Raw genomic sequence first — 23,663 nt, 5'->3', positions numbered from 1 at the left:
GCATCTTAACAAGCCTTATACCATATAATCAGGGCATTTATTCTCAGCTTGTAGTAACGAGGGGGTAAAAAATTGTGGATAGAAATAAATTGCATCGTCGCACTTCTAATTCGGTTATGATATGAAAAACATAATTTTAGCTCTTTTAATTTAGAAAACTTTATTCTTTAATACTATTATGTATAATGTTAATATAGTCTAATACATTTATTACTTATTGATATAACAGAGGAGTTATAATTAACTTGTCAAGAGGGTTGTCGATATTTTTGACTTAATAATTTATTTCTTCGGGAAAATCTCTTATCTCGTGATATATTGATAGCTTGTTGAATAGCTCGTTCTCTTGCAATATATCGTAGTACGGTTGCAATGTACTGTCTATATTATAAATTTAATAAATAACGCGTCATTATGTTTATGTTAGAAATGCGTTATATCGTAGTCACAATTTGTTCCGTCGCTAAAGGTCATTAACTATTGTAATACGGGCTTGAGGGACTCAAATACGGAGGATTAACGAGGACCATCAACCAACCCCATGTACATACATATATTTATATATATACGTCCATTATACCATAAATATGAATGTTATCTCGAACGCTGCTTGATACTCATAATTCTAAGATTATTAATTTCTGTACATATCTCTTTTTTATATATGAAATTTGTCATTTGAATATCCTTCTTTCTACTACCATCCACCATTTTTCCCACCAATAAGAAATAATCCAATTTGTCATCAGTAAGAAACCGAAATATTATTTGAGCTTCTAATATTGGTTTTAACTAAAATTTGACCAAAATGTAATCGCCAATAATTCTGAATACGATTTTCAAATTGAAAAGAAGCTTCCAATATTTATAGCCATTTGAACTCCGAATAACAATCAATTTCTTAATCGAATATTTCGTCTTTTACCATTATTTCTGTTAAAATAATATTATATAACGTTTTATTAAATACAAAATGTATTAGAATAGAATAACTATTTTATAGATAACATAATAACTTGAAATATTAACAAACAGCGCTCTGTTCTCTTGTACATGCCAAACAGGAATGAATTCGTTTTATTGCGCATTCATTCATTCAACACATACGCGATGCGCTCGTCTCACGACGTTTTCCTTTTGTTTTTCTCTCCTTCATTCCTCGCTCGTACAATACAGACGTACATACATCTATTTTCTAACAATTTCCTATCTTTCCATCAATATTGAATCTAATTTACCATGAGTAAAATATTCCAATATTTTAATTTACAATATTTAACTTAAGCATTCTATCTCTAAAGGATAAATGAACACATCGACTAACAATAACAAAGCATTATTATTTTTTAATAGCCTTAGTCTTGTTATTACCGTTTAGAATGTTTTCTTTGGAGCTCGTGTTCTCATAATTCATCTGTACAATAGAACGTAAGACGATACGTTTATTAAAATTACAATTTATAGTGTTATCGTACAGTTATTCTCTTCTATAAGTTTTTTATCTTCTATTTGAAGTTTTTGTCAACAGGCCAAGACGACGAATAAATATTACATGCCTGTGAAATGCAAATAAAAATTGGTTTGCATAATACTTCTGAAATTTATTCCGATTCGCTTAACTCATAGATCAATTGACGTAAACGGAGAATGATTCAGGAATTTAAAACGAAAGAAACTGTTATATTGGTTGCATCATATATTTGACCCTTAAATAGTATAGAACGAGTGTGAAAAAACGTGTTGTTTTGGAATATTAAACATGTGGAAGTTTTCTATTTTTATTGTTAAGGAATCCAAAATGGCACTTGAATAAATATCAAGAATCAATATGTATAAAACGCTTATGTGTCGAAGTATAATAATTCCAAGCAGTTAAGAAGAATTAAACAAATATCAAAGATTAACTGGACAATTTCTTAGAAGTGTGGTTCCAATGTGTTTCCATTGCTTCAAATATGGTTGTGTAAAATGTTAACAATCGTAGACAATCGTTTAACCACGTCTTTAATTATAAAATATAATAAACTAATGATTAAGTCGAACAATTTGTAATTAAATCATAGTACAATTCTTTCTATCATATTTGTATAGAACAACAAGTACAGGAATAATTTAAATGAATACTGAACATGATCTTTTTGTATATACGTATATGTAATATTACTGAATTCAGATTTTGAAAATTTTGCAAATTTTTAAATCTTCAAATTTTGGAACTTTGAATCTTTTCAATCTTTAATTTCAATTTGCTTCAAATTTCTAACATTAGATTAATTTCGCATAACAATACATTATGATCGAATTACGAATTGTATTACAAATTATTGGTACAAATCATGCTTTCTTTCTTTACCTAAGAAGATTGTATTCTTTATTAAAACGCATACTTAATCGGTTAACTGTTGTGACTTCTATGAAGAGTGTGTACCTAGAGTGTGTCGCAAAAAGTAAGCGGTTGTAACGAAACGACTGTTTTATTTTTGAATTTTATTACTGACATGTCTCGTCATAACGCAAAATATTGCCATTTCTTCGTGACGACTATACTCGTCAAAAACAGCTGACTGGTTAAACAAACACAATATGTACGTAAGGATTATCTATCTTATCCGATTCGAGAGATCTCATTTCATATTTATGTAATTTTTTTTTTAATAGACGTTTAATAGTTTCTCGTTGAACGTTAGTACAATACGTATTCAAGGTTATGAGATGCAGTTTGTTTTTCTTTGCCTTTGAAAAGGGAAACGTTTAAACAAGTTACAAATACGAGCCTGTTTTGCACTAGTCGATGGTATCGATTAAAGTGCATCGACATATTGTTATGCAAGTGCAGTTGCACTTACTTAGCGTTGCACATCCTAAATTACGTATCATTGCATCGTTTTAAATTGATAAGGGTACGCGAAGGTCTCTGCTGCGTAAATTTTCGAAAGTTAAACGCGAACGTGAACGATATCGAGATCAGGATTATGCATTACCGAAATAAATCTTCGTTCAAATCATTATTCAAATAAAATTATTATTTGCTTCGTTGCTTTATCTCGAATAGTCTTACTTGAATAATAATGTATTCAGGTAATAAATTGTTTTAATATTTGTCAGTTTATTTGACATACATATTTGTCCTTTGTTTGTTTCAGAAAGATATATAGATGTTGGCTTATGGTAGATATAAAAAATTTATAATAAGACTTTTGTTAAATATTTTTATCAAAATTTTGTTAGAATTTTCTTAGAGATTTAAAATACATTGTCTTTTATCTTTTCCCTATTATATAGAGTTTTCAAAAGGTTTGCTCAATACGTGGAAAATTAATTTTGTTCCTACTATTTGTAGTAATAAGACTTCAAGTAACATTCTTTTGAAGCCTGTTCCTATTATTTTCGTCGTCTTTGATAAATCTAAAATAGGAAAAACAATTTAAAATAATATAAAAGATTTTATAGTAATATAAAATATCGTATTTACTCGTTCGCATACAGATATTAATAAGAACGCCATTAGAAGGTAAATTTTACTTCAATTAGATAAAACTACTATTAAAAGCGTAAGAAGAAAATTAATTTTTATAAAATTGACAAATCTAAAATAGGAAAACCGATTTAAAATGATATAAATTTTACAAAAATTAATTTCCTTCTTATACTTTCAATAGTAGATTTACCTATCGAAATAAAATTGATCTTTCAATAGCGCTCCTATTAATATCTGTATGCGAACCAGTAAATACGATATACATATACGTATACTCGTATTTGTTTAGATAAATACGATATACATATTCTCATATTTATTTGAGAAATGACTCTTCTGTTAGCAACAAACACGATCCAAATGTCATAAAACTACAAATACAGTTTCGAGGCGGAGCTTGTTTTCGTTCTGCTCGTGATATTTGTCATTTTCGAGCGAGCAATTCTTTTTTACTTCGTACATCTGGGACAAAACAGCACGAAATCTAGTATCACGAGATTGCAGAGTGTTTTTCCGCGTAAAAACCATCTTCTGTTCCGCTTTTCTGTGACTAACACCTGCTGTTGTCTAGAAAATCGTAAAAATGCCATATTTATTACCATATAACATCCACCAATACTCCACATCTAAATTGCACTTTTTTATGCTTTCCTTTTTATTTTTGATGAAAACTAGCGCTGCCTTTATTTTAGTGCGTTTAGTGACACGCCGATCGTCGTTCTGGAAAAATAACATTTATTATAACATGCTCGTATATTCTAATATTTCAGTGAAAGGACAAACTTTAATTTTCTTTTCCTTTTGTCGCGTTTATGTTATCACTTTTAATACCGAATTCTACGCGCCACACCATAATTAGCCTGCGTTAAATGGAGAAAACCTCGTTACGCTTTCTAAATTGGTTTTAGATGTTGATTTTTACGGTTCGTCTTCTGTGTACGTTCTGTGTTTAGTGAGCGATTCTGATATCGTGTTTAATATGGTTTATTTCCGGTCAAAAATTTTCCAGAAAATCGTGCGTAATACGTGTTCAACGTCACAATTGGTAAATAGTAGTTTCGTGAGTTTTTCAATTTCAGTTTCTGTTGTATCATTTACGATATTAATAGTTTCGTTTCTGAGGTAGAGCTTGCATTGAGGAAACTGTATTTCTTGGTGCAATAAACGAAATTAGTATATTTATTTAGAGGAGCTGTCAAAAGTAAATTACATTAATTATAAATAAGTGAAATCTTAAAACACTATTTATATGAGATTTAATTACATATATTTAATTATACGTATTAAATTTCTTAAATAATTTTTATATGACTACGCGTGTAATTATTATTCGTGTAATACTCAGAGAGAAAAAGATATCTAACGAGATATAAAACTTCAAGCCATAAAATTTTCGAATTAATTATCACATACAATCTACAAACTTAAATATATAATTATATTTGTATGTGTATTTTCACTTGATGAAATTGATGCAATTGTATGATTATTATTTCTATCTCTGCGTATTTGTACGTTAAAAAAATATGTTTTTCTACGTTTCTTTTCACTGTCGTAAATGAGTACTTAAAATCCTTAGATAAGAGTAACACTTGTTTTCTAATAGTAATCGATAACGTTAGAACTTTGTAGAAATAAAGCTATAATTAGAATGGCGCAATTTCTATTATGATTGCACTATATCTCGATAGTTTGAAATCTTTTATAGTTCTCGTGAATTTTAAATTTTATAGTTACATTTCAAAATTATCACAGCACACAGTTTACCACCGAGTTCTATAAAAAGTTAATTAATCTTCACTTGTATATTTTTGTAAATATTTAAAATTTAGACAATCAACTAATCGCGAATAAATATAATCAAGCATCATTACACAATATCAATCCAATCATTTTAATCTTGGTTTTATTAAAAATCTTTCAAATTTCAACCAGTATCAATATCGTACGATTCGTTTAAAGCAAAAAAATTAATAATTCTTTGGATTGTAATTAAAGATTCTATTTAGTATACTTAATTCATTGTGCCGTTCGTTATTCTGCAAAAATCCGCTATGAATCTCATCTTAGTACGAGATCGATAAAAGCAAAACGCAGTGAGACTTTAAGCCGAATTTACGGTGTTTCGTTTTGGACTTTCGCAGAAAAATAGCGTTCCTCCAAAGTGATAAAGTGTAAATTCGGCTTTACACTCACGATAAAAACATCTGTACAACTGCCATCAATTCGTAAAAAGATAAGACGATAAGGGATATATAGGAGGAAAGTATTTTATACGCAGTATTGTCTCACTTTCGTTTTAATATCGTTCTCAGCTGTAGACTTTTATGATTATGAAAAATTTTATTTTCAGAAACTGTATATTAATACCCGAAAACAAACAATGAGCTGTTATTAGGAGAGAAAATTCAATGATTCATAAAAAGAGATAAGAAGGTAACAAGTGGTTGTTTATTAATACGCAAAAAGCTACTTTAATCCTCTTTTCTTATTACGAAAGGCCCATTTTTCTCGTATAGTTCTGTTATAAAAAAGGAAAAGAGGAAAGAAACAAGAAAGAAAAGAACGATATTTTTCTGTAAACGATTATTAAGCAGTTAAACATCTCATAGCCTATGTTGTGTATACGCAATATTATACTTTAACCTACTATATATATAGGTAAATTCTACTCTATGAATATTTATACACAAGCATGTAGTTTACTTATTTCTGTCTGTTTTGAACATTTCTATTTACTTGTAGAACGTGGATTTAAGTCATCACAGGAGGTTATTAGTCACGGTATTGAACTTGATATAAATTGATTCGAACTCGAAGAGAGGCTATCAATAGGCTATCTATTGATTATATAGAATTAGATTTTTTGGGGATGTAAACGTAACCTTGAAGCATAAATGTAACTTTTTTTTACTTTTTAAACTGTCACGTTTAATAACTTCCTGAACCGATGTGCACGATAATTGAAAAACTAATTAGTTAATCAATATCGGATAAAACTTATTCACTTTGTTACAAATTTCTCCAGGGATTGAGCCTGAAATTATTATTGGATCAGTTATTTATAATATTTTTTTAAGCAATATAAACTCAATTTATCTGCCGAAAAAAGTAAAACTTTTCTAAACGCTAGAACATTACACAGCTCTCTTCATGTTTTTCTTTCTACAATATGTTCGATCTCAGCGTAAACTCCCTAAATTTTGCACCCTGATGACCGTGACAAATGCTATACTGCATTCTAACAATGGTTACATTGTGGCACAAGGCTTGTATAATAAATAGTAAACAATAGGAACTAAAATTAAAAAATTACATTTGTACCTGAATATTTACATACCAAGAAGTTCTATATATAAGTCCCATATAATCAGTAGTTGACCTAAACAAATTTATAAAAACTGCTTGCTTTGCTTTTATTATTGTTACATGAAATCCCACCCCCCTCGCCTTAACATATTTTTTGTGATTTTAAGAAATATTTTTTTACCTTAATATCAAACTAATCGTCGAAGAAGATTGTCACGAACATTTCATAATACGTAATTATTCGTCGACGGTTCGACGATACGAACATTGTGGGAACTCACTTGTCGATTACACAGACCTCCTCGTCGACAATTACGAAATTAATCTTGTCGTTTAGGCTGTGCGAGTTATCGTTGATACGAATCATTTCTTCCTTGAATCAATGTGGTCCCGCAATCGCTCTTCTTGAGAATCCTGCCACGCAATCGAAAATATCATGTGAATAGCCATTATATCTGCATGGAATTCGTCAGTGTAATTTATGTATCAAATTTAAATAAATTGTATGTATTACACGCTCGCTTCCATCATTATTATCTTAAAGTATATATGTTGTGCATAACTTATTTATACACAATTTGTCTAGAGATCCATTAGTATAATGACCATTAGTATAATGACGCAAATGTAATCTAGGAAACGGAATCATAGGTCAATATGTAACGACCTAGTCATCTCCTTTTACGACTCTTCGTCCTTTAGGTCTGAGGGTTATTTTCCATTTTCAGCCAGCAATCAGATACAGTAGGATTTCATTGTCGTTACTGATACATAATTTTAATCGTGAATTGTGTTACCGATACTTATTCCAGTATATCTTTACTTATAAAAAAATATGAAAAAGTCGAAATTGATTCTTTTACACCTTAACCCCTTTTGTCCACGTTTGTAAATGAATTCTTTTGTAGGTACGAATAAAATTAAGGATAAAAAGAATGAATAAAAAGAATGAATCACCTTTTTTTCAGCCGCGAGCGCGGTGCATGGTACGAAGTTTGAGACGATTATTTTCCAATCGTTTGTTAAAGCGGACAGAGTAACAGGGAGAGAAAAAAATGGTTTAGCCGTTAAACAAATAAACGCTGTTTGATGTGTAATTAGTAGTGGATCGTAGTTGTACGCCTCCATTGAAGATCACTGTTTGCGGAACATAAAACATGGCACGGGGGATCCTCCCTCCCTCCTTTAATTACGTCGCGTAGGTATAATTAGAGTCATTGTTCTGAGGAACACGGGTCTCATATCAATTTATAAATATCTCTGGAGAATGCCGCTTTCCTTTCTTTTCCTCTTTCTCTCTTTCTTTTTTCGCGGCAAGCGGGCACGGAAAATAACTGATCGTTGCGTCACTCGGAAAGGAAATGTCCAATTAATTTGATTAATTTTCGGAGAAAGGACATAAAGCAGGAAAAGGGAAAAGAGGAGATGCAATACGTATCACACGAATTGTGTTTTTGAAGCGTATCTACGTACAATCAGTTACGAAAGTTTACATACGCCTATGCAATTTTGTGTGTTTTACTTATCAAAGAGACTGAAAATGCGCATTGTCACGAAATTATTTATATTTATGTATTAACACTGTTCTTATTCATGTGTACCTAAAAGAAATTAGAAAAATTAAAAGATTTGTGTCGTAAAAATCTTGGGATAAAATTGCGTTATCTACGAGATATTAATTCATATGTTTATTAATTATATATTATTTATTTACTTTATCAACTTTGTATTATTTGTTTTATGTCATTATTATGTTATTATATTATTTGTTAAATGAATTATTAATAATATGTTCATATAATATTAGACCTACCATTTTTATGATTTCGTGTATATAGATATAACAAGCAATTGTTATAGCATTGTATTTTTGATTATTTTAACACCTTGCTCGTAGTAAAGGTGAGTGTGAGCAAATTGCGTTACATTTGAACAATACGTGTCTTAGTGTGTCAATGAAAGTACGTGGAGCTAACGTTTTACTATGATACTTTATATTCAAGGGGTGTAAGTAAAAGTATGTGACTGATTGTATATTTGTCTGTTGTTATCGTGTTCTACTGCTACGTATAGAATTCTGCGTGCGAAAGTTTAGTTGTTCATTGTTAGAAACTGCCCCGTTAGTATAATTACTCACGTTGTTCTACACAAGGAACAGCGCGATAAAAAGTTTTCTCGCCAATGTAAAAATATCGATGAATGGTATTTGTTGATTCGTATTTGAAAAAAAAGAGAGGCGAAACGTGTTTTTAAAATTGATAGAATGTAGATATTGGTTGCTTCACGACGTATGAAGAGGAGGTTGGAATTTTAAACACAAAACATGGTAAATATATTCTCTGTGATTGAAAAACGATTATTTGAATGTAAAGCAACGAAAGGTAGGAAGAACCTTTTAAGTACAGGAATATAGTTGACGAAGTTCTATAGAAGCCAAGAGTGTAACTATTAAGACGAGCGATATTTTACTATTTTCAACATTTTAATATTATTAAACGTTAAGAATGGTTCGATAGGATTAAAAGAAACATAGTAGAAATTGTATTTTTAATATCATTGTGCTGCATCGATTTTTACAATGCTAAGACTATATAACCGTTAATAATAGTATCTTTGGTAATATCTAAAATAAAATATATACGTCTAGAATAAAACAAAATATATCTAGTTTGTTACTTGACAAAACTTTTGAATTTTTTAATAACGTTTCTTTTTTTTGGAATTTTAAATACCCGCACGTTAATTACCGTTGTTATTAGCTTGATAATTTGTATGTTTAATACAAGCTTGTATTCCTAGAACTCGTGTTTAGTAGTTGGCAAATACTCTATCGAGAAATTCCTTATATTACAAGACTTGGCCAAGATACTTAACAGTGCCATATTTATCTTAAGCTGTACAACACAAGGTGAATTTATTCACTAGATGTGGCCTCCATTCTAAAGCCACGGCCAGAACGAAAACAATATTGGATCGAAATGATAACCTAAGTGATCGAGAGCGATGTTGCTTATGTTTTGTTGCATATTATGACGTTATTTACTAAAGAAATTTTTAATTCTTCTGTATTTAACACATACCAAATATTATCTATTTTGTTAGATGTTGTAACGATTATTTTGTTATAGATTATTAAAGCTGTAATACATTCGTTTACTAAACTAATCCTTTAATAGCGAAGTAATAATTTTTTTTATAAATGTAAGTGGTATTAAAAAAAATCATAGAATTAATTTCCATTGTTAGTGTTTCTACTTTTCTTCCTTTTTAGAGAGAGAAGTGTAACGAACAAAGAAGCATTTTATTTCACTATGCAAGATTATGGTTTATTAATAGTTCCAAATTATGCACGATCGTGTGAATAAAAAAAATGGAAAAATGATATCGTCGAAATAATTAAATCCATTCTTAGAAGTACGCTAGGACGGAAGCTTATCTCTGTGTTAGGGCGTTTATCGAATTTTTTTACGTGATAATGATTGGCTAGGCACGTAGCCTTCATGACCTCGCGAATACACGAAGAACTTAATTAAACATGTCTTCTGATAAAGCTCGAGATATGTAATGTAACACAACGAGACAAGTAAACTATAATCTTTGTCGTTGTTAATTCATCTTTCCATGGTCATATTCGAGTGCAATAAAGATATCTTGGAAATTTTTCCGTGATCGTGTTGAAAGGACGAGTCACTACGTGACAAAATGTTCTGATTGCATTCAGTTAAAAATAAATATTGGTATACGTATGTCGATTCTTCCATACTGTTAACTGTATTACGATGATTTCAAAATATTGGAATTTTACTTCATTTATTTCTTTTAAGTGAAATGATCAAATCTTTAACAAAACTTTAAACATTCATAGCATTTTTAAGGTAATTTTTATATCAATATTTTATAATAATTTAATATTTTTAAGGTAATGTAAATCAGAGTCTAATTAAACAGAGTCTTATACACTTTGGTTATTACAAAACAATATTTTTAACGTCCTTGATAAGGAGAGTACCTTGTCCTTTCTACACTATGAATTACTTTGGTCAATGGAATTTTTGGAGGAAGTGACTTTTCTTACTTGAAAGAGCTAGTGTAATATTCAAATATTCGAAATAATATTCACAACTGGCGTGACACAACGCTGCAAGCTTCTAAAAATTATATGCCTAAGCCAAATACAATTCATTCGCAACCAGTCAACGTAACTTCTGCTGTATTAAAGTATACCTCGTGTATATATGCATCAGAAAAATGGAAGTAAAGGAAAAAGAGGAATTTGTATTAGGTGGTCCGAAAAGTTCCTTTCGTTTCATAAGGTAACAATAGATGAACGACAATTTTTGTTTTATATTATTTTATTGAATTAAGTGTGATCCATTTCGTTCTATTTCTATTACTATGTTCGTGCATAATTCAATAAACTAATATAAAACAAAGAACATTATGCGTCTATTATTTCCTTATAAAACGAAAGAAACTTTTCGAACAACTTAATAAAATAATCCATATATATAATTATATCACTTATATATATTTTAGTCACTTGAAAAGACACGCGACGAGATCTAAAACAAACTTTTTTATAAAAAGTAATTGAAACCAGTCAGTTTGGCTAATTGATAAATTTGAAGTTAAAATACCTTTATCCATAGAACCTTCTAACAGAACATATTTTTGTCTCTTGTATTTCGTATGTGCATAACGAAAAAAAGTCATAATGTTTTGAAAAATCATGTAACGAGATCCGAAATAAAGCTTCTTATAATAAGCAACTGAGATCTCGGTCATTTAGACTGACCGATGAATCTGATATTAAAACACATTTTGCAATACGGAACATTCTAATAAAATGCGTCTTTATGTTACAGAGGGACGACACGAGCCTGCTCGCTCAGTTTTTCTACGCGGACGAGTCTTTGAACGCGGTCGCTTGCGAGTTGGACTCGTTCGATGGTCGTCAGGAGCCAGAAAGATGCACCACGTTGGTCAACCAGCTGCGCCACTGTCAGGACAAAGTGTTAACGATATGCAGTCAAATAATGGACGATCTGATTCCGGAGAGCAGGGCGAACCGAGACTTCAGGGTGAAATTTCCCGACGACGTGATGCAGGAGAATCTCGCTGGACAGCTGTGGTTCGGAGCTGAATGTTTGGCAGCTGGATCCTCGATCATGAACAGGGAGGCTGAAAGTTCTGCCATGAGACCGCTGGCAAGGGCTTTGACTAAGTCGTTGGACATCGTCAGGAATTTGCTCAGAGAGCACGCGTTAAAAGGTCACATGAACCTGAAGGTATTTATTGTACGTGCTTGTTCAAGTGTTAACGATGGGTCGCCTAATCGTTTTATGTCGAATCAGCTGATAGGCTTGGATTTAGTTATACAGGGTGTTATAAAGGAACGGCTTAAGATTTTGTGAGATTATAATATTCATTGAGAGAAGTAAAGAATATTTTTAGTTGGCACAATGGTTTGGCTAAACAATGTTGTATTTGGCGAAAAATAAATAGTTTTAAAATTATCGCGTATATCGCTGTATATCTTTCGGAACTTGATGGCTCGTCCAATTATCTGACAAATTAATTTTTCCACATTTGTTATCGATTGGTACTAGACCATTTTGAAACGATTTTGTTAATGGGCCAATGTCGTTGATTAAATTTCGTTCTTTCGTTAATTGTTAATCATATTAGGAAAAAAACAGTTGACTTTTTGTTGGACACACTATGGAATGTGTATGAGAAGATAGAAATATCAAAACCTAATCATCGACTGTCATAAAAAATCGAGGATGAAAGGAGAAAGAATCAGAATATTTTGTGGTTGAATATTATATGATTTTCTTACACGAAGTTAGCGAATTATGGTAACCGCGTATTAGTCTGTTCCTCGTATGCTTTGAGCTTGAAAAATTCGTATTTTCGATAGGATGATTAGATGTTGTTTCTTTAAAATATGGTGTATTTTATCATGATAGTATGACGCGTCCTATTTCTGCATTCCTTCCTTTCCTGTCCGTCGATCTTGAGAATTACGTAAATGCATTTGGAGCAAACGTTGAACCCTAAAATATTCAGGTTAATCGTAGGAACGTGTACTTTATTAGGCTCTGGACTTCCGGACTTGAATCCTTGCCTATGGCATTGAATATGACAGCCATATTAACCGTTTGCACTTTGTCAATTTTTATGGAAAGGTCAACGAGTAATTCTAATAGCACACTTTAAAAATATTGAAATCGTGAGATTTCAATATGTAAATCATGAGATATTGAAATCAAAAATCCTCTTGCGGAAAGAAGTAGACCGTAAATTTGTATGTATTTATTTATATCGTGTTGTTTTCATTTCTCTAGTTTCTATCAAAAAATAAACTTTATTTATTTTGAGGTAACCTTTAAATTTGCAGAATTTTGTTCTATTTCTTTAAATATTGCTTATAGAATATTTATATCCTGTCCATTAATTTACGAAAGTGAAATACACTTTCTGTAGAAATTTGTCGTGCAAGAAGCACGCTTTAAAGTTGCTTTTCAACACATACTCTGCATTGCTGAGTACATGCAACTTTCTCTTTCGTGCGATCTTTCGAGGACACGGTAATTATTCGTGTGTCGGCATTTTTTAAAATAAAAAAGGTACTCGTAATCGGTGTATATTATGATTTGTATTATTTTATTTTTCTGTTTTTCCCTCGTTCCATTCATTATTTAATAATCCATCGTATATCGTTGACGTGTTCGGATGATAAATGTGTGTCAATAAATAAATGTAATTAATATTGAGTTCACGATTATATGAATATAACCAAACGGATGTTATGCAAATTCATGTTTCTATGAAGACATAAGTAAAGGAACGAAACTTAAATCTGATGTTTTTTTTGAATTTATATGCATATAATAGATGTTATTAAAACATAAACAATTTTTAAATAGCGTTTAGTTTCGATAGTCGATATATTTATACGTCGCGGTATATTTAATCTGTTTTATATTTTTCACAAATAAAATATGTATTTGAAAATTGAAAAAGAAGACGTTCGAAGGGATACAAACACGAAGAGAGGTGAGATGAATAGTGTGGTTGAATAAAAGTTTGTTCTCCATTCTAGATATTATTAGATATTATCGTAACAAGTATTTTATTATGAAAACATAATTTGTATATTTTTGCATGTAATACACATTCAGTACATTGTTGCATATTTAATTCTCCCATAATTACGTAAACATCCGTAGTTTAGCCATAATATTGTTTTTGGCAGCAAGTAAACCTTTGAAACGTTATAGGAAAACAATGATTCATTGTCAGTAAAAACAATGTAGCGGGTCAATCAAATTTATGCGTGCTTTCGCGCGAGTTAAGAACATGGAATCATTCCAGCGAGACAACAGAGTAATTAGGCCAGTCAGTTTCAGAATCTCGTGTATTTGCATTTAATTAAATGGTCCAACGTTTTATGTCCGCTTTAATATAGTTTCCAGATTTTTCTTACGGATTATATGAAGTTAATTTTAGAATTACTAAATGTATTTAATATGTAATGTAATTACATATTTTATTGACGTTGAGTTAGCCTTTAATAGAAAAATCCATACCATAACAAACATTAAATTAATTAAAAAATAAATTAAATAAAGAATTAAAAATTCATCAGAAAATACTTTAGACAATTCTTCGTCTTATTTTTGTTACTAACTTGAGCCTTTCTATTTGTTTCTGTCTCTTTCTCTCTGAATCCTTTAAATGTAATATTAAACAACAATAAATAATATTCAAAATAATAACTATACTGTTACCAACAAATATTTCCTATTTCAAAACATGATACTTTCTATTTGAAATACTAATCACCTAACTTTTCTATTGATTAGTACCTTTTTCAGACGCAATACCCGTTGGACCCATCCTTGGAGAAGCTGATCGAGTCGCTGAAGATCTTCGACCGGTTGTTCGCTGATTTCGAGCTGTGCTATGTGGGCGCCATGGTGCCAGTGAAATCGACGAAGGAGTACGAGCAGCAGGAGCTCGTTTGCGTTTTATTTTCGGAGACTCTGCAAAGAGCTCTCGAACGTGGATTGCTCAGCCAGGCCGATGTAGATAATTACGAGCCAGCTCTGATGTTTACTATTCCTCGTTTGGCGATTGTTTCTGGCCTCTTGGCTCCGCCTGGAGGCCCTCTGTGCCTCAATTCCCCCGACAACATCAGCGAAGTGTTTAGACCTTTTAGGGTAAGCGGAGATCGCCGATTACAGTCGGCTGTAATTAAGCATCACTTACACAATTTTGAAATTTTTTCTGTGAAAGAGATAGGACATGTCATTTATCTTTTTCTTCTTTTCTCTTAGTCTTCTCTGTAGTCCTCGATCGTAAAAAATATGGAACGCGTTATTTTAATAAATCTTGATAGTTTTGATGAGGAAGAAACGAAAGCGGAGGAATCGATGAAAATGCGGTAGTGATAATTGAAAATCATTATATTTTGCATCGAAGTTTCAAAATTGTGAGGTAACTTTTGATTTCAGGTTTTGTGTAATTTTGGATAGGTAAAATAGATTACGCGACAATTTAATGAGATTCCGTGTTGAATGTAAAATTACGACTTGTGCAGGTATTGCATAATTTAAAAGTTCGATGAACTTTCGTAGATAATGAAAGATTCTGGTTTCTTCCTTCAAAGTAATTTTAGCGTATTATAAATAGATTTAATTTTGCCAGATACAAAAATACAATAATACTAATAATAAGAGTTATCTTCAATGGGCTTTTAATTTCCTTTATATACTCATACTATTTATATGCTTCTTATTTTTGTTAACGCCAGAAGATTTCTTATCAAGACATCGTTGGACATCAATATTCAAGTACAGAACGTATGCGATCTTTTTATTTTGTAGCTATCATATATCACTCGTTTCATGCATGTTTAAATCACGTATTTCAACTTCAATCCATTATGTTTATTTACATAACCAATATTTCATCTCAATTGAACTAAACGTATCTCAAATATATGCCCACTATCTTAGATGCGTTTAGAAAATGTAACTTCAATATAATTCTACAAAAACATGGTCCATTCTTTCCTATCAGGAATTCTTAGATATTTGAAATATCTACACGGTTAAGTAATAAAAACTGGCAAACGCAAAATTTAAGCAAGTGTTTTTTTCAATACATTTATTTTATTATTTTATTAATTTCATAGATTTATTTAATGAAGCAATTAAAGAATTTTCGTCAAAATAAGACAAATAAAAATATAATAACAATAGAAAAATAAAACAAAATCACTGCAAAATTAAAGGTAATTTCTCTTTTCGTTGCAGTCGCTTCTCCTAAAAATAAGAGAACTTCTTTGGACGTTAAACAACCGCGAGCTCTACATGCTGGAGAAACTGCTTTGCTCGAACGAGGAGCCGCCGGGTCCCATCACGCAGTCGTCAAAGTCGTCCGCGTGCCAGGACATTCCCGACCTGGAGGAGTTCGTTCACAATTTTTATACCGGTTATCCGAACTGTAAAGACTTCATCGTAGATTTTTACACAGTGACGAGAAACACGGGGAACAATATGGACGAGGTGGCGGATGACGTGGTTCAAATCTTAGAGGAAGAAAGCCGTTTGACAGAAGGGAATAGCGATCAGGAGGCGGAGGTCCGAGGAACAATGGTAGAAACCGGGCCTAATCGCTTAAACATATCCGTAAACGGGTACGAGGAGGCTGTGAGGTGTAACGGTAACACGAGGACATCCAGTGAACGAGAAAGTGTTGGTGATGAAGTGCAGTATCATATTAAAAAGCCAGCTAGCTCTTCGAACAGCAGTAGATACTTATCTTGCGACGATAGTCCTTGCTCCAGAAGAATAGAATGTCCCGCGAGTCCTGTTTCAATGGTAGATTCGATGGTGGAGCAGGTCGTTCCAGAAGATAGTATTTCAAGCGTAAACGAGAACAGATGCGGCGAACAATTGCACAAACAGCAAGACGAATTTATCACCTCGGATATCACCGAGATTTTAGGCAGCTCTGATCATCACATCGAAATCCCTCAAACGCAGTACCTGCTGAACCAAGTGTCGCACGAGAACAACGTGACTGGTGAGACGGTACACATTCAAAACTCTTTGCCTGACTTGGATTCGAAGAAGCTGATATCCGAGGCGAATAAAACGTTATCGAATTTGTTGCTGGATGGAGAGTGTCAGAACGAGATCTCCGAGCAGACTGACTCGGGAATTTGTACGGTGATTTCGTCGGAGAATACCAGTCTGTACGATAAGAGTCCCGAAGAGAAGAAAACTTTCGCCAACGAGATTCAAGAGGACGAGCACGGATTAGATGACGAAGACACGCAAGAGAATACCAGTTATTCTTGTTCCAATTTAAATTCACCGAAGAGAAAGAGCTCCACGATATCGGATAACTCGTGCGTCTGTAGTCTAAGAAGCGTGAAGACAGTCGCGTCGTTGGACCACTCGATCGAGGTACACAATCTGCACGCGGCCAACACAGAGGCTGTGAAAAACATTCCACGAATATCGTCAAACTTCGATGGGACGAACGAAGAGTTCGTTGGAGTCGCGTACGGCAACGGGCAAATTTCCGTCTGCGACTCGAACCAGTCTAGTTTTCAGATCAATTATTCAGAAAATTGGGAAAATCTGAATTTAAGCATTGACGCGTCTACTTCGAGAAAAGAATTCTGGAGCGACCTGAAGTGTGAAAACTGCCCGTCCACGTCGCAGAACATTGAGAAGATCGGCTCGAAGATCGAGCAGTATTCCCCGGATAAGATCACAACGTCGAACAAGATGAAGGACGAGAAGCAGAAGAGACGGCATCAACGTAAGCACGAACGGAACGGGCAAAAACTTCATCACGCGGTACAGGAGAGCAGGGTGCAGAACTTTCAAAACGTACGCTCGTCGGCGAGCACGGAGAGCTCCAGATCAAACTCGACGGATCGTTGTTTGAACCCTAGGCTGATCAGTTACGGAGCAAGTCTGCATCCCAGCCAGAACACCAGGCAGATGCCTAATTTTGGAAGCAGCCCTCACGCTAGTCCGCGATTGCAGCACTTCGAAACTCGTAGCACGCCTGGATCAGGCCAGAGGACTTCTAGTATCGCTTCCAGAGCTCAGAGAAACTCGTCCCCGCAAAATAGAAAGCTTCTCGATCATAGAAGATCTAGGTCAGAGCAAATTATCAGAATGAAGAGGAGAGACTTTGAAAAGAGAGATAAGTACGAACGAGCTAATCCCAGGTCGGAGCAGACCAAGAGAAAATTAGGAAATAGAAGTCCTAATGAACTGATGAACGATGGTTTGGGACCAAGAACGGATAAAAGCGGCCTGGCAAACGAGATAATCTCGCCGGTCACGACGCAGACCGTGTCGTATGGGATACAAAAAGACAATAACATGCAGAGAGCCACGCGAGCTGCGAGGCTGGTGAACGCATCCACAGTTCAAGGGACGCAGTCGGTCAGTTCGGATCATATCCTGGTTCATAAGCCGGATGTTGGGTCCAGTTCAAGCTGCTCCAGTTGCTGTGACTCGAGCTCGGAGACCAGCGAGTTTCAGAGCGATTGTCAGGACGACGAGGAGATAGCCTTGGCTATGCAGGCCGCTGAGATTGCGAACAATTACAAGATTCGAGCGAAATTTCGGTAAAGTTTATTTTGCTTTTCTTCGTTTCATGATTCTTAATTTCTTGTTTTTGTTTCAATCGCTTGATTATAAATTCTTTGACAATTAATTCCTTGCTAATCCTTGTAGGTCATCCGAGGATCTCGTTCATCGTTTATTCGTTTGTATAGCCGGTGTGGCAGATCAATTGCAGACCAATTTCGCATCGGATCTGCGCAATATTTTGAAATGTGTGTTCCTGATGAACAGTAGTCAAACCGTGGAAGACGGTGAGATAAAGGATGAAAGTTCAGTATCTGAAAATCATGTGACAAGTCCGTTGAATGACACGGTTACAAATCATGATCGACAGGATTTATTACAAGAATACGAGGACGATTTGGAAGAGACTGCCATCACCACCGATCATAATACGTGTAGGTATTCTTTCCTTTATTTATGCCCAACTTTTCATAAGCTTGATATCTGTATTTTAAGAAAATTGTATGTATTGAAATTATCTGGGTAATAAGTGATCACTATAATATAATTTCGTTACACGTTTTGTTAACACGGATGGTATATGATTTTTTAAAGAAGTAATAACAAAATTAAATTGCAAATTATACAGCCGAGTAATGATTATCCGATGGTTAATTTTTAAATATATACAATCTTTTAATTTTAATTGAACAGCTCTGTTGCTCTATTTGGTGTGTATCTTTATCATTACTTTTGATGATATTAATATCGGAGAAAGTTCACGGTTACACGCTCTGTTTCCCAGAAAATATTTCAAACAATAGGAACACCTAGTAAAATAGTAAAATAAATTAGATGTTATGTTCATCCTCGGAGAATTGATTTTAAAATGCTAATTAATTCTAAACAAACCATGATGTGAATATTATTTTATACAGCGTGTTTCAGAGAAAGGTGACCAAACATTAGTACCATATTTACTTTACGGATAAGGGAGGAAAATGGATCATACCGATCAGGCCGTATAACATGTTTAAGCGGACATGAGACGATTCTTTATAAAAAAATAAGAAGAAAGCAGAATAATGTTCGTGTTATGACTCTTCGTTTTCAAGAAAATCGAATTTGAAGATTTGTCAAGCGTACTTGAATATGGTTAATTCCAGACTGGATAGGAGTAAATTATCGACAGGATGTTATTCTACAGGTGAAAATAAGCTTGAAATAAAATTTCAAAATAAAATTTAAAATAAATTTTCAAACTCGATTTTCTCGAAAACGTCCTATGAATAAACATTCTTCTATATTTTCTTCTTATTTTTTCACAAGGAATTGTCTCGTGAAATTTTCAAAATTTTCTCTTTTCAAGATATAAATTTGTATATATACTTTGAGATTTGACATGATTAACTATCCCAATATTACGATCATTGTCAACACTTCTTCTCTCAGAAATAATTTAGTGTTTAGAATAAATTATCGTGCTATCGAAGGCAGTTTATGTCACAGTAAATAAGTTTACTTAACTGATAAATAAGACGTTATTATCTGATAAATGAGGCAGTTACCCGGATAGCCGGGTTAATATCGACTGCACAGTTATTCACTTCGGGTATGAGCGATTTGTCTATTTACGAGGTCATCGAAAAAGTATAATTTACGATAATAATCCTATTGACAGTCTGATAATACTAAAAGACTGGTTTATTACTGCGTGAAGTGAATACCATCAGAATATACAGCAGGAGCCTTTGAATACCTACCTTTGACAGTGTTTAGAATGTTAGTAAAATGGATGCAAAACACATGTTGCAGAATGTAAACATTCCACTTCAATTTTTAAGCATTCCTATGATAATGCCTTATAAATGAGAAAAGTTTACATTTTAAAAAGGAAGATTTTAGGGTGCGTGGGATACGATACCATATATGTAGTATCTTAAATGGGTCTAGAGTAAGGACAAGTAAAGGATGTTTTATTTGTTAAAAGGTTGATATAGTTTGTGTATTTAATAACGATGAATATAATGATAAAGCGTGACAGATTATTCAGTGATAAACAATGTCAACGTGTTCGTTTGGTTTAGCGGCTTTATACACCCGACCCCTCGACGTGTGCTCTTATAAAAGGACCGTTTGACCTTAGGTCATTTCTTGGTTTTGTCGGGGAGACGACCCCCATTAAGTTCGGGTCACGCTACCGTTCGTGTCTATGATCGAGTATACCGCCTTCTTTGTGGATAAAACCACAGACCGAAATCGACGTTTCTGGAAGTCGCTGCTTGGAGACACCTATGCGCTCGTCGATACATTGTATATCCCTCGTCAGGCGGATAAGGCGACCCGAATGCGACATTATAGCATTATAGCATTATAGCGACATTATAGTAACAAAGCGTACACCCCCCGTCTTTTTCGATACTACATATATTTATTAATTATAATTATACCATATAAATTTGGCCACCTATTTCTGACATACTCTGTATAGTATTGATATTACTTTTTATTTATTGCCGCAAACTCGGATCATGAATTACGATCATTGGAACTCATTTCAGAAACTGTTACATGCCTCATATATATATATATATATAATCTTTAGTTATAATATAATATTTCTTTGATCGTAAATAAATGTATCTATTAAAAATTTCCTATAGTTACTAACACAAGAAAATCTCGTTTGCAGCGACCATAACCGAGCGTGGCGAGGAGTGTGTGGAGAGGGCACCAGCTTGGATACCGGACAACGACGCGCCTCGTTGTATGGCGTGTCAAGCAGGGTTCACTGTGGTGAGACGCAGACACCATTGCAGAAATTGCGGCAAGGTGTTCTGCGGTCGTTGCAGCAGTAACAACGTTCCCCTGCCCCGTTATGGGCACACGAAGCCTGTCAGGGTATGCAACAGGTGTTTTCTGTATCAGGTGACGCCGTTCACGGTGTCCCCAGTTACGCCAGCGAGCTGAGCTTTGGAACAACGAGGTGTGTGACGAGGATGAATGATAGAAAATGAATCGTTTACTTGGTATTTTAAAATGTTAGACCCGTTGTCGCGCGCCCGCGGATCATTGCATCCGTTTCCTTTTCTTCTAACTATAACGATCGAAAATAGTTATCTTTCGAGGTTTGCCTCTCTAAAGCCCGCTCTGTACGTCGAAACATGAACTTACGTTTCATGAAATTTTTATCAGTTTCAGTTTACTTTCGCTCAATTTGCGACGTGATACGTTGAATCATGTGGTTCAAGGTGTCTGGTTATTTTACGGTACTGGACCGTAAGAAATAAAAAATTAAAGATTTCTTTTGGAAGAAAATTTATTTCTTGCAAAAGTATATTTGGAATCCTGATTTCTGCATCGATACAAGTTCATTGTGATACCGATTCGCCAATACAGATCTACGTATATCGTAAGATGTACCGCGAAACGTAGATGTAAATATATGCGTCGCAACGTGTTTCAAAGTTTCAACGTATAGAACCTCCTTCAGAATAAATGTTACAAACACGGAGTATGTTAACAAATGTTTTGATCGATGGTGTGTACTTTCGATTTTCATTTGGTTTGGTATATTTGGAGACTGAAGAAAATTCATGATAATATTTGTGTTCTTTTTTTTTTATTTGAGAATAAAAATTAAGCGAACATAAATGTTCTTCGTTGAAAGTTAATCGGAGAGAATCGATGAAGATCGAAGGAACGTTGACACTACTTGGTCGTTTTTTGCGCTATTTGTATACTTACGTGCACTTAAAATCGTACAGTTAGAGTATATGTATATCGGCGCCCATCGCTAATATTTTTACACGACATCATCGAACGATTCTAAAGGAGCTAATTTCCAAAAGCAGTTGTACCATAATTTAATCTTACTTGCGCGTATAGGTGATAAGGAAGTATTCAGAAACGAATGAAAGAAACAAAAAAAAAAAAAAAAAAGGAAAAAGGATAAGAAAGGAGATTCGCAATTGTTGCTTTTTATTTAGGACACGTGCGATTATATCACACAGAGTATTCCCTGTATATCGTCTCTGTTCCCTTTTTATTTTTCCTTTATCTTCGTCCGCGTTCCGCTTTGAATTTTATCTTCTTCCGCTACGAGTGTTCACTTAATTATAACGAATAATATATATATAAATACGCAATCGAACATCTCGTTTCATTGTGTCATACTTTACCCGCACGAGAATCGTTAGTTTTATATTTTATTGGAGAACTCGTTGTAGAATGTTGGATATAACTTCAAACACGAGAGCAAAAAATGCGAGGACATATGTGAAATATTGTCTAACAATATCAGTATTTTACATTCTACTAAATTTATAAATCTGTTATATTGTAAAATATTGATTTTATCGTGAATGTACCGTATATAATATTATTAAACGAGTATTAACATTTTATAAACATTGTCAGTTAATATCCTTTAAAATATTTCTTTATAATTTTGACAATAATTTGAATAGTTGTTAATAATTATTTAAATATTTATAACGCGTATGAATGATCTACACAAATATTTCTTTATAAGAAGTTATATCTACATTTTATAACACATTTGTATAAGTTTAGTGCAATTCGTATTCTTGATTAGATCGGACTAAATCGGTTTGTAAAAGGGGGAAGATTATTGTCAAAGTTATCTATAGACTATACTGGATGCGACGAGTTTTGTGGTACAAGCGAGAACAGAGTGATTGATAGTGTAAGAATTTGTTGAAATTTTGAAATAAACTTTGTTACAAGACATGTGGTGTGTCTACTTTATTTGATATCTACAAGCGACACGAACATCGTTTAAGATAAAAGATTCATGCTAGAAGTGCAATTTTGCGCTGCTTATATTTGAAACCTAATCTAAAACAATCAAATATAAAAATTTTGTACATTAAAAGTCTAAAGACTTGCTGTATAAATGAGGGGCAGCTTAATTTTCACATTAACACTTAGCTCCTTTCTTTGCCCATATTATTTGATCTTTAGAAGCAGTTTTAGCAAAGGAACCACCAAAAGAATTTATTTCAGAATTATGTTTTACTTTTATATATCGAATTCGTACAATTCTTTGAACTAAAAGCAAATCGTCGCACCCAATATAGCTGTGAGAGTTAAAGAATATCTCGGTATCGAGTTTTAAAATATAAATGTTTGTATTTATATATTGTATATACATATATACATACATATATATACATATATATGTATTTAATTTTGGAATATACTCTTTTTAGGTGAGAACGCAAGATTCTTAGGTAGTTAAAGGC

The 23,663-nt window shown here is 33.2% G+C and overlaps 1 protein-coding gene across 2 annotated transcripts in view; it reads left to right on the top strand.

Annotated features, from left to right (window-relative positions):
* The window catches only part of LOC126915276 (lateral signaling target protein 2 homolog), a 45,936-nt gene extending 22,788 nt beyond the window's left edge, over positions 1-23,148 (top strand). The window contains exons 2-6 of one of the 2 annotated variants that reach the window (XM_050719812.1): positions 11,653-12,075; positions 14,671-15,015; positions 16,114-18,455; positions 18,565-18,851; positions 21,089-23,148. In XM_050719812.1, the coding sequence (XP_050575769.1) occupies positions 11,653-12,075; positions 14,671-15,015; positions 16,114-18,455; positions 18,565-18,851; positions 21,089-21,366 (3,675 nt within the window). In that variant the 3' untranslated portion in view covers positions 21,367-23,148. Of the gene's footprint in view, positions 1-11,652; positions 12,076-14,658; positions 15,016-16,113; positions 18,456-18,564; positions 18,852-21,088 lie in introns of both variants that reach the window. The other variant, XM_050719810.1, reaches the window with a different exon arrangement.
* Positions 23,149-23,663: the final 515 nt, after the last annotated feature.

This window comes from Bombus affinis, chromosome 4, assembly GCF_024516045.1.
Source record: "Bombus affinis isolate iyBomAffi1 chromosome 4, iyBomAffi1.2, whole genome shotgun sequence".
NCBI classification, from domain to species: domain Eukaryota; kingdom Metazoa; phylum Arthropoda; class Insecta; order Hymenoptera; family Apidae; genus Bombus; species Bombus affinis.
Note: the sequence above shows the minus strand (reverse complement) of the source record. Positions and strands in the feature narration are given on the sequence as shown.